Below are 15,819 nucleotides of genomic sequence, written 5' to 3'. Positions count from 1 at the left end.
GACCACGGGTAACAACTGCCATTCAAGAACGTTACTTGAAAGTTTCTTCGTTGAGACAACGGTTTGCAACCGCTGGCCTCCTTCAAAATCAACTTGAGCAAACTCATGGAGTGCAAATTAGCACTCAGACAAAAAGAAATCGCCTCAGAGAATATGATTTAAGGCCTCGTGTCGCGGCAAGAGGCCCAGCTCTTACCCCAGCCCATCGCGTTTGGATTTTGCGAGAGAGCATATCCATTGGGAAGAGGCTGATTGGGAAAGAGTTCTCCTCACAGATGAGTCTAGATTCTGCCTCTACCATTGTGATCGACGTTCCCTTGTATACAGACGTCCACATGAAAGATATGCTCAGTGCAATTTCCTGAATACTACTGGTTTCGGGGGAGGATCGATTATGGTATGGGGTGGAATATCTTTGACTGCTCGCACAGACCTAGTGGTCGTTGATAATGGAGATATGAATGCTGATAGGTATATAAGGAACTTTCATGAAGGGCATGTAGTGCCATTTGCCCCATACATTGGTGAAAATTTCATTTTTATGGACGATAATGCCAGACCCTATCGTGCGCGCATCGTTCAGGAGTACCTTGAAGAGGTTGAAGTCTCTCGAATGGAATGGCCAGCAAGAAGTCCAGATCTCAATCCGATTGAGCAGGTTTGGGACAACCTCAATAGAAGGCTGAGGAGTTCAGAAAATCATCCAGCTACTCTAAATGACTTAGGAATCCAACTCAGAGAAATCTGGATTACATCAGAACATTTTAAGATCACTCATTTTGAGTATGAACCGTCGTTGCCGAGCTGTAATTAACGCAAGGGGTGGAAATACCAAGTATTAAATCACTTATCAGCATTCCAGTATTTTGAAAATTGTTTATTTCTCTTCTTTCACATAAGATTCGGTGAAATCCTGAATTTTTCTTCCATTTAATGTGTCTTGTTTCGTTCAAAACCTTCCCGAGAGAACATAAAAAATAAGTTATAAAGTCAATGTAGAGTTAACTTTCATTAAAATTGAGATTTTCAGAATGTGCGTTAATTTTTTTGCCCAGTGTAGTTTCGTAAGTTTTAATACTCAACAGAATTCTTAGCGTGAAAAAGTGCAATTTCCAACTTTTCTTGGGGATTTTCAACTATGAAAACAGTTCAGTTCAGCCAGTATTATAAGTTTAATGAACAAGTATAGAATGGAAAAAATTCATATATTTCTTTTAATAGTTTTTTAATAATTATTCATTACTTTTAGGACCCCTCTAACTTCACACCATTGAGTGCCGTTGCAATTCCGGTCAAAGTGGGGTGTTATATATGTTCTAGAGAGTTCACTTCGTTAGAAAGATTACATGCTCACATATGTGCAAGTCACACTAACGATAGACGAAATGGAACTCCGAATTCGTCCTCTTCAGCACCAGTTGCATCTAGTTCATCTCATCCAGGAAACGGTTTGGTAAACAATAATTCGAGGGAATCATTTTTATATTCAATGAGAAACACAAGCTCCCGCCCTTGTACAATAACAAGGCCTAGGGTGCAAGAGTATCGAACTCAAACAGAACCAACAGATTTAACCACCAAGATAGAAAACGAAAACGGCACGACTGTTTTAAAAAGAAGAAGAACTTCGGACGGGATGGTTTCGTCCCCCTATGGTAGGCATGCTCATCTTCAAACCTGTATTTGTCCAAGTTGTGGCTCGCCACATCCGAACTTTCATAGTTTCATCCGACACATGGAAACTCATATAACAAGACTAAACAACCATTTAATCGTTTGTCCAGCTTGTGGGGAAACCAGTGAAACAGTTGAGGCATATGCTACCCATTGTTTCGACCATTACATCGTACAGTCCACTGGTTTTTGCTGTACCATCTGTAGAATAGTATTTCAGACAGAGGAGGAAAGTGTCACCCATTATCAAGAAACTCACGTTATATCTTTGTTCAGATGCATCGTTTGCGGTGAAGTCCTTGAGAACAATATGGCTCTGCAGGTAATGAGATAAAGATAATCCTTAATAGTATTGTTATCATCATTTCATTTAAGATACACTATGGCAGGCATCATAAGGCTTACTGCAGTCACTCTACTTGCAAACTCTGCCCGAATTTGATCTTTCAGGACAGGTTATCTGTTCAATTCCACATTTCCATGGTCCATTTCAAGCAGTGCTTCAGGAACCAAATCACCAACGAGCAAGTAAGTAATCTAAAATATCACTTATTTTTTGTGCAAAAATATACCACTACTGATATCTAAGAGAATCAACATCTTCGGGCTACTACTTTTCTCCAAGTGCTAATCTTACTCCTAATCATACTTAGATATAGGGTGCGTCATAGCGTTAATATACATTTTGATCCATCAGATTGTTCGATGTCCCTAGACGATCTTTGAAAAACTTGGCTTTGAGGTAACCCCACAGATAAACTCTAGAGAGCGTGAAAGTGATAAAAGTTTCCTTTGCAAATACACTGATCAACAATTGCTAGGGATCACTTATGAACTTCTCTTCATTTGTATTTTTTTCAAGTTATCTCGTGAATATCTGTACGTTATATGTTCTCTAAGGAAAAAGTAAGATGTTTTGAGTTGATTATATCAAAGTCTTCCTCACTTCATCGGCTCTTGTTCACAAAATCGATTATTATCTGTAGGCTGTTACAGGTGGAGTGAAAAGCAATGTGGTATTTGTTATTAAATCTGTTTTTTCTCTCGTTCAAACACATAAGGTGACAATAATTGAAGAAATGAGAACAATATCAGCTTATCAGTCATGCCGAGAAGACGTTTGGCTCCTGTGCAACTGGACCAAATCATACGGTGGATACAGGAAGGTTTGTCCCAGCGAGAAATGTCCCGGCGGTTGAATGTTTCGCAAAGTGTCGTGAGTCGGGCTTGGAATAGGTTCATCCAAAACGACTCAGTAGCTTATGTTCATGGGGGAGGTCGGCAGCGCAGTACAACAGCTGCCCAAGATCGTCTTTTGATCCTCAATGCTATGAGAAATCCCACTTACCCGGCGTCGCGGCTCAATAGATCACTGAGAGTTGCAACAGGAGGTCTAATTTCGAACCAGACTGTAAGACGACGACTACATGTTCGTGGTTTGAGAGCACATAGGGGGGTACAACATCCCCGTTTGAATAGGGAACACCGGGTTCATCGACGGCAATGGGCTGAGGAGCACCGCAATTGGACACTTGAAGATTGGAGCCGATGTTTATTTACGGATGAGTCTAGATTTCGTTTGGTGAACTCCGATGGACGTATTCTTGCTTGGAGGGAAAGAGGTCGAAGGTATGCAGAACAGTTTATGGTACCCACAACAGCTTTTGGCGGAGGTTCTATATGTGTATGGGGAGGCATTTGTTTGAACCAACGCACAGAGTTGGTTGTTCTGCAGAACACCACCATGACCAGCCAGAGATATCACGATATGATTATTGAACCCATAATTGTTCCGTTTGCGGCTGCCGTGGGCGAGAATTTCATTTTAATTGACGATAATGCCCGTCCACACCGTAGTCGTCTGGTTAATGAAGCGCTAGAAACTCATGCTATTGATAGGATGGACTGGCCAGCTCGCTCTCCAGACATGAATTGCATCGAACATGTCTGGTCTGAGATGTCTAGACAATTGTCAACCTTAGAACAACCGATCAATAACCTGGAGGACCTTTCTAACGCTTTACGGGATATTTGGACGAATTTGCCCCAAAATTTTATAAATCGTTTGATCGAAAGTATGCCTCGTAGGGTAGAATGCTTGAGACGAGCTCGTGGGGGACCAACTAGGTACTAGCTTAACCGAAACTTCAGCCTTCTTGTGGTTTCATCATAAAGTTTGTATGTTATTCAAACACAGAATTTTGAGTGTTCCTAATAAAGTCTTTTTTTTCTCTCCAACTTTCTCTCCATTTTTTCATTCTTTTCTCAAGTGAACCATATCTTCAACTGAAAATACTCTGATATCTGACTAAATTTATAATCTTGGAGCTTATATTTCAGAAATAAATTTAGAACAAGTAAGTGAACCCTATCAATTGTTGAGCAGTTCATATCACCTCCTGGAGAATAGAGCGTAGAGGGCGGCTTATTTTTGCTTTAACACTATCTTGCAGAATGCAGAAATTCTGTGGAAGACGGTTTGGATTTCAGGACGGGAAAAATTCTCTAAGAAGCCAGAGTACTGATCTGAATTAACAATAACGATGACGTCAACCCTTTTCAAAAGAGTAAGGTTCAGTGATAAGACAAGACAGCTCACCAAACTGTGACTGAGAAATGGAAGTGAGTTTCAAAGGTCAACACGCCTCAGTCAATTCCTTGGGAACAATTCCAGGAAAACTATGTCTAACTGTAATGCCTGAAATAAAAAAACAGAAGTCTGTTTACATGCAGAAAGAGATGGATACTGCTGGATTGACGTCTTCACTATAGAGTATTTCGAGTTTGTGCACACGAGACAAAGTTGTTTTCTAGGCAGAAACATTTGGAGACGATGAAAAACTGTACCACGTTCGAAAAAGCCTCTGGTTCTTTTTGAAATGAAAAGACATCAAAACTACTGCTCTCCCAGCCCTGGCGTACTGAAAAATGTACTGTCCCCTACTACGAACAAGAGTAATCCTCCTCTGGAACCATCATTTTCCAAAACTTGCCGTGGCGCACCCTGTATTTAAGCTTCTTGTTCTATATCAGCTTCATAAGATTTGAAAAATGTTTTAACTGTTGTAAGATTTCAAGTTTTGTGTACAAATATTTTCACTTTAGATAGTAAAACTTGCTCACAACTTATTGTTCAGTACGATATTTTGATTTTCGTTTTGAATATCATTTCTGAGATTTGTCAGAACACAAATAAAGAACTTACGTCTCCATGAAAGTGGTATGAATTTATCATTATGAATATAAAACTTTTTTTTCAGGACCAAAGTTACACATCTGAAAATAATATATACCATCAATCTTCCCAAGCGTTACCAGCTTCATCTCTAACTCCTCAGCCATTAGCCCAACAATCTTCCATATCCTCCAGTGTTCTATATGCTAACTTAGATTCTACAGAGGGCACATATCAGAGGACACCTCCGAAAACCTTCACTTGTGATATTTGTAACCTTACAGAAATAACTTCGGAGGCCGAATTGCATTCTCATAAGAAACTTCAACACTCCAAGTCCAAGGTTAGATCTCTTAGTTTACAGTGTGCTTACTGTAAAGAATCCTTCAAGTCGAGAAGCGAGTTGGAGAATCACATGAAAAGCCACCAAGTGGTGTATGGAAAAGGCAAACATAAATGCAACATTTGCGACGCAATATTTCCTTCGTCTGTCACATTGGCAGATCACAAATTGACACATTGCAAAATAATAGAGGGCAGCATCTGCGTCCAATGTAAGGGTGGTCTTAAGGACGAGCAATCATTTTACGACCACCAATTGCTGCATGCGACTAGCCCTTCTAAAAATAAATCACAAATTTGTTTTCCTGCAAACTGTGTAATCTGCTGCCAAACCTTGCAGAACACCATCGAGCTGAATAACCACGCCACTTTCCATCTGAAGCATTTGTTGCGAAAACATATTTGCACTATTTGCAATGACACCTTCGAGGCTCCAAATAAACAAAATGGCGAACGGAAAAAAGAAATATTCAACCATTTGCTGTCAATCTGTCCGAAGTGTACGACTGAGGAAGATCCAAGGTATGCTGCTATAAGAGAAGCCGAAGCCAAAGAATCTGGAGGAAAGACTATCAGGTACAATTACGAAAACGGCCAAAATATAAGTATGAATGAAAAAAACAACTTAGAGTGTAGATCTTGCAAACAAGTATTTCCTTCTCCTGGAAAGCTCCAAACGCATTTGATCGAACATAATTTCGTCGGTATGAATCAGTACAGTTGCTACATTTGTTCTTCTGTTTTTACTGGTGCAGATGGCTTAAGGAACCATATGCTTGGACATGGGTTCCAAAGCAAGCCTTACGAATGTCCTTTTTGCGAGTTGAAATATTTCTTCAGAACCGAGCTCGATAACCACATACTAATTCATGATCCCTCATCAAACAATACCAACAATCTTCCTTTCGAGAGAACTTCCATAACGGAAGTAAAGGAGACAAATAAATATGAGACTTGCATTTATTGCAGAAACGTGTTTTCGAAAAACTCATTTTTCATTGAGCATTTGAAAAACTGTTCTGTCAGGGTTGAAATGAGTCAGTCACATAATGCAGATAAAGACAATAAAATTAAGCAAGAAAATGTTGATTCTGCAGATTTTAGCAACCAATAATAAAGGAAATAGTGTGTCGAAATATATATATTTTGTACTTAGCGAAAGAAAACTTGTAGAAAGTAGTGATTGGAACTGAAAAAAGATTTCGATAAGCTATACCTTCATTTTTTGGTCAATATATTTTGATTTCTGAAAAATCAAAATATTTTTCATTCGAAAGAAGAATCCAATATTCATGCAATCGAAGAAAATGTTTGTCCTCCGCACATAATTTCTGTTTTTATAGATGATAATAGCAACAGATATCAGAGAGACCAATTTGTTCTGCTCACTTTTGAAATAATCAGAGATAACTGCATCCTACAAATGAAATAGTATTAAGAAAACATGAATTTCTCTGGAAAAATTCCATATTAATCAAAAATACGTTCCCAAATCATATACTCACCTAAATTTAATTTCCCCCAATAATGTTGAATATAAGATATTTATCGGATTGATAAGCATCTTTCCTAACTTTCTATATTCTCTTCCTCTATATTTTTCTCTTATTTTATATTTGTTATTATTGATTAGTCGATTATTTATTTATTTTCCTTTTTTTGTTTTCAGTGAATGAAATGATGGAATGGTAATAATATAAAATTTAAGATTTTCGCAGTCATCGTAGGGATTATTTTATTATTTACTAGTTTCTTTTCATCTTGAATTTATGTTGATTCATTTCACCAACGTATTATCAACTCATGGAAATCACTTCATGATTTATACCAAATTAAAACTCATCAAAATCAATTTTTATATAAAACCAAGTTAAATTATAATTTTCACGAGGAAAATAGAGCTAGAAGAATATGGGAAAGCGTACACTTCCATAGCTCATGATAAACTGTTGTGAACATATAATCTTTGTACCTTTTATATATGTTATTCTTATATCAATTAATTTTAGTTGTGAATGAATGATTATAACTGCGATCTTCAATACCGAAACTAATTTATAGTTTACTGATCTCTATACACAAATTTATGTTGATCGATCAAATTAAAAATGACCTATAATAGTGATATAGAATGTAGAGCTGAAAATTTCCCCAAAGACTGTCAGGAGTATTTCCTCCCGTGAATGTTGCGATCGAGAGTTTTTTCATTAATCCTCATAAAAAATATGCATTTGTTGATCAGTATAGATTTCTGGAAATCTCTAGGAAAAATTCAGCTTGAAATTTCCTATAAAGGATTACCTCTACAAATCCCAAAGAATATGTATGCATAATAGGACTGATATGAGAGACTTAAACTTTATCACCATATTGATTAGTTGTTAATTTGAAATGATTATACCCAATTCAATCTTATTCCCGATATGTTCGGAATATGTGATTGAAGCATGATGAAATGGTCACTCCACCATAAAAAATAATTATGGTTGTAGAGTTCACAATGTTTTAATTAAACTTTGTTCGATCACCTAAATTACTTGACAGAAATATGTCTATTTTCACATAAATTGTTGATTTTTATGTCATTTTTCATTGAAATAATTATTATTTAGTATTAAGGCTTTTACTAAAAGTTAATTTTTATGAGAAACTTATACTGCCGTCCAAAAATTTCCTGTTATTGATTTATAAGTGTTGATTTATTTAGCAGGTTCATGAAAGGGGTCATAATTTTTTATAATATAAAAAAAATATTCATGGAAGCTGTGAGAGATAGTGGTAATTTCCCTCATTAAACGTACTTCTTCATGAATCTGTTGTATATTTAGATAAGGCTTTCAATTTGGTTGATCTACTCAACTTTTATATCCAAATATTTTCTTGTTTCAACGAATATAATCAGTTATTCAACCAAGAGAATATTATTTATTGCCATAATTTTTATACTCATGATGGATCATTTCAAATAGTAAAAAAACAGTAATCCTTTTCCACATATTTAAATTTTGAACATGCTTGGTTTCCTATTTATTTCCAATTTATAGATTCAAAATATGAGTTTTCACCCTTCAAAATTCAAAGATCAATGGGTTATAATCCATATATTATTATTTTTATAGATATAAATAGGATTCATATTTTACAAGTTTGGCCCTCGCAGACAGATGGATATCGAAATTTTGGATTTAAAATTTTACAGAATTAAAAAATGAATATTTTATAAGAGATATTGATCGGAAAATCGAACACGTTGACTTGTGTTGCCATCTGTTCTTGAGAATTCGAACTTCGAATTCAAAAAGGAAACTGGCTTGATCGCTTCGGTCACAATATAATTTATATATGTATTGATTTTGCAGAAATAATATACAATGAAACTGAATTCTATAAAAAAATGAATTGAGTATAAAAATTCAAAATGCGGCAATAAAATAATAATGAGAATTTTTAATTAATTTTATATGAAAAGAATAAGAATATGAAATGTCATGTTAAGAAACATAGAAAGTAACCTATGTAATCAAACCGGTTAGAGGTTTGTTGGAAGTTGGTGAGAAGTGATGACGATTTATAAAATGCTTAAGATTTTCTTATTAGTTATTTCATCAATTTTGATAGCTAATGCCCAATTACAGATTGAACATGCCCAATTACAGATTGAGCATGCCCAAGTACAGATTGAGCCTAAGCTTGTTAACAAAAATGTAGAACGATCTATTGACTTGACATCCCAGTTGGTTAAAATTACAGCAACGATAACCTTAGAAAATATTGGAACTTCGCCGATTTCCAATTACCTTGTAGTTCTTGAGCCAGCAACTGAAGGTAATCTCTCATTTATATCAGCAAAAGATGCTCTCAAAGAAGATTTGAAAATAAAACCTGTGGTTGTAAATAGTCACAAGGACAAAGTTTTCTACAATCTTGCATTGAAACAGCCTGTCGGAGCATCTAGAACTGCTACAATAATTTTAGAGTGTGTATTCACCGGAGCTGTAGAACCATATCCCCATGAAATTGCACAAAAAGACAAACAGCTTGTGAGGTACTACGGAAGCCATTATTTTTACACCCCTTATAAAACAACTAAGCAGACGACTACTGTCACCTTGAGTTCAAGAAACATCGAGAACTTTACCAAATTGAAGCCAGTATCTCAGTCTGAGACTGCTATAAATTATGGTCCTTACACTGATATAACACCTTTCAGTTTGGATGTAATGAATATTCATTATGAAAACAATTCACCCTTCTTGACAGTTACACGTTTACAAAGATTGATCGAAATTTCACACTGGGGAAACATAGCTGTTGAGGAAAATATTGATATTATCCACAGTGGTGCAACTTTAAAGGGACCTTTTTCTAGATATGATTATCAAAGAGATACAAGCAGTAATCACCATAGTATCAAATCCTACAAAACAATTTTACCAGCAGCAGCATATAATATTTACTATAGAGATAGTAATGGAAATATATCAACATCAACAGTTCGTACAAAAAAAGATTGGATAGAATTAGAATTGAGACCAAGGTTTCCTCTGTTCGGAGGTTGGAGAAGTTCATACACTTTAGGATATAATGTTCCAAGTTATCAATATTTGTACAAAAAGGGTGGAAATGAATATGTACTTTCTATGAGACTTTTGGATCACATATATGATGATATGTATGTCGAGGAGCTTGAAACCAATGTGGTACTTCCTGTTGGTGTGAAGAATGTCAAATTATCTACCCCTTATGAAGTTCAACGTTTGGAAGATGGCAAAACTTACAAATATTTAGATAATCTGGGTCGTGTGGTAATACGCTTGAAGAAAACTAATCTTGTAGAGCAACACATACAAGATTTGGAAATAACATATGAGTGGGACACAATCCTTCTTATACATGAGCCTATTTTATTAGCACTAGCACTATTTGTTTTGTTCATTATTGTTATAATCTATGTGAGACTGGACTTTTCTATCAATAAGTCTGAGAAGAAAGAATAATCAATATTCTATATATATTTTTTCAGAGTGACTGAAGTTGTATAAATTTTTTCATAAATTGGCTTTCGATAAAAGTAAGTTTTTTGAACCAACCCTGAATTCAGACATCCAAAATGTTGTTTTATTGTTCTGATTGAAAATGCTCTCATACTTTTATCAAATGTTTGAGATACATATGCACAATCCAACAGAAGAAAATTTTGGCTAACAGTATTTTCTTTAATGAATTTAGTTATAGTCAATTTTGTACTGATTAATCAGAATATATTGAGCATTTAATATGAATAAATCAGAATATATATTTAATAACTTATGGCAAACCATACACTTGTAACAAAATATTTAGTGTAATTTAAATACATTATTTCCTTTTAAATATTATTGTTGTCCCCAGTGTAGTGCACCTGTTGTAAGAGACCATAGTTTCCATTGATAAATGTCACATTTATTTGTTATTCCATGCCTTCTAATGTATTTCCTGATTCAGTTAATGTCAATAAATTCTATATCTCTTCAGTCTCGTCATCTTCATATTCTTCACTGTCCACATCCTTGAATAAATACATAACTTTCACACTATAATTTGAATTTTTGTCAAAAAAAAATGAAATATACGTATAATTTTTCAAACAAAAATATTCTCAGGATGAGCTCATGTTATTGTTTTTTATTAATAATTTTAAAAAAAAATCGACACAATAACTGAGTCAGCCATCCATAACAAAACTGGTTGCATTGAAAAAATACAGAAAGAAAGAGTAATCATTAAATAATTCATAATTACATTGTTTTCATTAAAATTTACCTGATACTGCTCGTATTCTGAAATAAGGTCAATCAAATGACTTTCAGCTTCACTGAACTCCATTTCATCCATTCCTTCTCCTAAGTACCAATGAAGGAAAGCCTTCCTTCTGAGCATTGCAGCAAACTGTTCATGAATTCTCCTAAAGATCTCTTGAACTGCCGTCGTATTTGCAATAAGTGTTCCTGAAAGTTTAGAGTGGGGAGATGGAACATCACATACAGCAACTTTTATGTTGTGAGGTATCCAATCGACAAAGAAAGAAGAATTTCTCAGCTGTGTGTTATTAATTACTTGCTCCACTTCGTTAGTTGATACAATACCTCTATAAATTGTAGCTACGGTTAAATACCTTCCGTGCATTGGGTTACATGCTGCCATCATAGTATTAGGATCGAACATTTGTTTTGTTATGTCTCTTACTGAAAGCGATCTGAAAGCCATTTGAGACGGTGAGCACAAGGGTGCAAACCCTGGTACAAAGAAATGGAGAGATGGAAAAGGTACCATGTTGACCGCTAGCTTCCTCAAGTCAGCGTTCAATTGACCAGGAAACCTGAAGCAGGTAGTTATTCCAGACATTGTTAAAGAAATCAAATGATTCAAGTCGCTGTATGTTGGATTGGTTTTTCTCAACGTTCTAAAACAGATATCGTACAAAGCCTCGTTGTCTATACATTGAGTTAAATCACTACTATCAACCAGTTGATGTGCCGATAATACAGCGTTGTAAGGTTCCAGGACTACTTCAGAGACTTTGGGTGAAGGAACCACACTGAACGTAGAGATGATCCTATCAGGATATTCTTCCTGCAGCTTGCTACATAGGAGGGTACCGAAACCTGAACCTGTCCCTCCACCTAAGGAATGAGTCAGTTGGAAACCCTGCAAACAATCGCAGGACTCAGCTTCTTTTCTAACGACATCCAGAACATTTTCCGAAATTTCTGCACCTTCGGTGTAATGGCCTTTGGCCCAATTATTTCCAGCTCCGTTGAGTCCAAAAATGAAATTGTCAGGCTTGAAGAGCCTACCATAGGGTCCACTTCTGGCAGCTGCCATGGTTCCGGGCTCTAAATCGACAAGGACAGCACGGGGTACATAATTTTCGTGAAGGCCTTCGTTGAAGTAGACCTCTAGTCTTTCCAGCTGTTGAGAGTTATCTCCATAGTAGAATCCTTCTGAGTCTATACCATGCTCTTGGGCTATTGTCTCCCAAAACTGTAATAAAAAGTATCGATGAATCCTGGAATAACGATTATTTGGAATTTGAACTCTTGGACCTTAGTTTATAAGCACGAATAAAAGGAATCACATGTGAAATTCATGTTTATTTGATCTAGAGAACTATTAATTAAGGATCGCATAATGTTATATGATGATTGGTAGGTGTAATACTCTTCGACCTTCGTATACTCTACTAAATGGGTAAACAGTAACTCCCTACATTATTAATTCACCAAAATATTGACTTACGCAGTTCAATGTCCTACCTTACATCCAATCTGGTTTCCACACTGCCCTGCTTGAATTTGAATTATTTCCCTCATCTTGACGAAACTCAATATGGAACTTCTTGACACATTTTTCAAAAGGAAATTACAATGTTTAACGATATAAATTTGTTTTTGTTAATGCCGATAAAGTGTACCTGCTCTTGTCTTATCGTTTGAGATATATCATGGCACAATCTATTATGATTATCTGGTTTGTTTGAGTTGGTTATTTAAAATGCTTACAAGTATAGGAGTTCATTACTCAATCGTATCATTGTCTCATCTTTATAGCGAGCTATTAGAAGATGCATGTTAAACAACAGGACGAATAGCAATTTGTTTCTATAAAATCTCACTTGTTGTATATGATCTGGAAAACTCTTGAAATGAGATCCAGACTTCTAAGAATTAGGTACCTATTTTTGTTGTGAAAAACCTGGCACGCACTTAGAAGTTTGTCTTATGGCAATTCACTAGTAAGTAATCTACGACCAGTATCTAATTCCAGAACTGTAGGCAGGAATTTCAAAGTGTTCACTCAGCATAAAAACACGGAGTGGACTGAATGAAAATGCGAATCTGGTAGTATATCTAGGTATACAGGGTGTTTCCTAATTGAATGTCAATATTTATTTGGGGGTGATTTTTGGGCCTATTTAAAAAAAAAACTTCATATGAACATATGTCCTAAACGTCTTACCTTTTGAGATACAGGGTGGTAAAGTTTTCAAAAATAAATCATCTATTGTTAATATCTACAACACCACTTCAGATATTTCAAAGAAATTTGTTACCTATACATGTACTATGAATCAAGAGGAATTTTTTAATGTATCAGTTTTTCTTTAATTTCCACCAGTGGCGTTCGTACGTAATTTGACATGCCTATTTTGGCAGACATTGATAGTAGGCCACAGATTTTTCCTGAAATAAAAACGGTTTCCATTCTTTTAAGCGAAAATCGTGCATCGGATTGGAAAAAAACAAAAGTGATCAACTTGGTAAGAAATGATTGGGAATTTCAAAAATAATTTTCAAAACAGGAAAAAACTGTGGCGAACCATCAATGTCTGCCAAAATAGGCAGTTCATCGTGTTTTCATGTTACAAAGGGAGTACCACAGGGTTCGATTCTGGGTCCATTCATGTTTCTGATCTATACTGCTGGTTTGTGGGAGACTGTTAAATTTTGCCGGTTTCATGCTTTTGCTGATGATATTCAGATTTACCTACTTTGGTTTCATACCGGATCAGGCTGCAGTGACATGTTCTCAGATAAATGAAGATCTAAGTTCCTTGGCATTGAAGTCGAGGAATCATAATCTACACTTGAATCCTGATAAGTCTAATTTTTGATAATTGGAAGCGCTAACTCTATCTCCAAGCTTGGTGTGCGTTTTCTGCCAGGGTTCTCAACAAGATTTTGAAGCCATTGAAAACAGTTAAAAATCTTGGGTTGTATAGGTATGTTGATTCTCAATTGAAATTCTCAGATCATGTCTCTGCTTACATCAAAAGAGCCTATTTGTCCCTCAAACTTATTTATAGTAGTCGAAATTTTCTTCATGAACGTATGAGAATGATGCTATGTGATCAACTCGTCTTAACATATTTTAATTTATGTGATGTTGTGTATGGCCCCTTCCTTGATGCGTTCGACTCAGGGCGCATACAGACTGTCCAGAATCATTGTTGTCGGTTGGTGCTGAATTTAAGGAGGACTTTTCCAACCTCTCTGGCTACATAAATTCTATGGGTTGGATAACATGAGGAATCGCCGTAGACTTCATCTATAATGTTCCATTCATAAAATCATTCAGCTGAGACAACCCCCATATCTACATCAAAAAATCATATATAGAGTATAGACGTAATGTGCACAGTATCAATGTCCGCAGTTCGACAGGTATCAGTATCCCATACGCCACATAACATTTGAATTTAAGAGTTCCTTCTCATATCAGGCCCCTTTTATTTACAATGATATCGATCATGATATGAAAGCAACATCATTAAATGTTTTTAAGTCAAAAATAAAAAAATCACTTCTATTCAGCTAGGGTTCTACTGCTTCATAAATGCCAGTATATAATTGTTTAATTTTTTTAAATTTAATTAATTAAGGGATATATTGTGGGTTAAAGTGTAAGAGTAGCGTAAGCTAAACTTTCGCCCAATAAAGAAGATTATTATTATTAAATTACCTACGAAGACCACCCTCATAAATATTGACATTCGATTAGGAAACACCCTGAATATAGGAACATGGTTAATACAAATTAAACAACTGTCATTTCAATTCATAAGATCTGAGCAATAGTTTTTTCATATGATTTCCCAAAGAGACTAAATTAGGAAATCACCACCATCCACCCCCTTCTCGATGTGTATGCCTACCCCACAACGTTTGCAAAGTTGCACTACTATGCTAATAGCTTGTGATCTTGACAAGGGAGTTACCCCTTCTTTGTTTGATTGATGGAATCTCCCCAATTCCATATTTCAATTGATTCAGAGGAAAATATTATTTTATGGAAAATGCAGAAAGTCTTAGCTTCCGAAGTAGCAAATTTAGATAGATTTGAATTATATTAGTACTGTAGTGACTCTGTGAGCCAGAGAGGTGGCGTTATGGGCCTCGCGCCACACTCAACTACGGCGGGTTCATGAGAGTCGCCGCGTTGCAGCAGAGTGTCCTCTCCACAATGGTGTGAAAGGGTGTCTAAGGCAGAGATCGCTGGATTGCCTAATTAAAGATTCCACCTTCGATCTCGGAACGAAACACCGAAACCCCTTGAAAGGGCGCACTACGTTAGATGGGCTCGAGAACGACAAGCCAAAGTACCAAATAAAATGAGATTGCAGTTCATATAATTTTTTTATTTTTGAGTAACATAGTTTGAAATGTTATCTCGTCTTTCCGTTGATGATTATTCGAAATCTTGAGAATTGCATACAGTGTGATTTGAATTTCATCAAAATAATCGCTGTTTGTGTTAATTATGGAGTATTTTCCGTTGTATATTGAGGTGTAAAATAATTTTTTAGGCACAATGTCAATTAATAATGAACAATCTTTTCCCATGACTATTTCACTCATTATTAAATTATCAAGTTGTACGTTGGAGAAATATCAGCGAAAACTCATTGTTACAAGAATACAGGGACGAACTTACCCATATGAGCTTACCAATGTGGACCTTTTTTCAAGTGGTTCCACTTATAGAAAAAATGAACAATGCCTCAGTGAAAGCTTATCGAATCAGTGTTCACTGTTTTTTTTTTTTAGAAAATCTTAATCTTATATATAACTGATATAATATATAGAGCT

The 15,819-nt window shown here is 35.7% G+C and overlaps 3 protein-coding genes across 7 annotated transcripts in view; 2 read left to right on the top strand and 1 right to left on the bottom strand.

Moving 5' to 3' along the window:
- Positions 1–8,950, top strand: part of LOC123686410 (zinc finger protein 423 homolog) — a 45,574-nt gene extending 36,624 nt beyond the window's left edge. For 2 of the 5 annotated variants that reach the window (XM_045626512.1, XM_045626515.1), the window contains 3 exons: positions 1,250–1,996; positions 2,050–2,202; positions 4,935–6,771. In XM_045626512.1, coding sequence (XP_045482468.1) covers positions 1,250–1,996; positions 2,050–2,202; positions 4,935–6,305 — 2,271 coding nt within the window. In that variant the 3' untranslated portion in view covers positions 6,306–6,771. Of the gene's footprint in view, positions 1–1,249; positions 1,997–2,049; positions 2,203–4,934; positions 6,772–6,860 lie in introns of those variants that run through there. The other 3 variants (XM_045626514.1, XM_045626513.1, XM_045626517.1) reach the window with 3 other exon arrangements.
- LOC123686411 (dolichyl-diphosphooligosaccharide--protein glycosyltransferase subunit 1) lies at positions 8,752–10,704 on the top strand. The gene has a single exon (XM_045626518.1). It carries the CDS (start codon positions 8,752–8,754, stop codon positions 10,186–10,188), a length of 1,437 nt encoding a protein of 478 aa, XP_045482474.1. The 3' UTR covers positions 10,189–10,704.
- Positions 10,463–12,919, bottom strand: LOC123686412 (tubulin beta chain-like). The gene is made up of 3 exons (XM_045626519.1): positions 12,487–12,919; positions 10,994–12,214; positions 10,463–10,739 (listed from the first exon to the last, which is right to left on the bottom strand). The coding sequence occupies exons 1-3, from the start codon at positions 12,541–12,543 to the stop codon at positions 10,692–10,694; spliced, it is 1,326 nt and encodes a 441-aa protein (XP_045482475.1). The 5' UTR covers positions 12,544–12,919; the 3' UTR covers positions 10,463–10,691.
- Between the last annotated feature and the right edge of the window lie 2,900 nt (positions 12,920–15,819).

This window comes from Harmonia axyridis, chromosome X, assembly GCF_914767665.1.
Source record: "Harmonia axyridis chromosome X, icHarAxyr1.1, whole genome shotgun sequence".
In the NCBI taxonomy this organism is placed as follows: Eukaryota; Metazoa; Arthropoda; class Insecta; order Coleoptera; family Coccinellidae; genus Harmonia; species Harmonia axyridis.
Note: the sequence above shows the minus strand (reverse complement) of the source record. Positions and strands in the feature narration are given on the sequence as shown.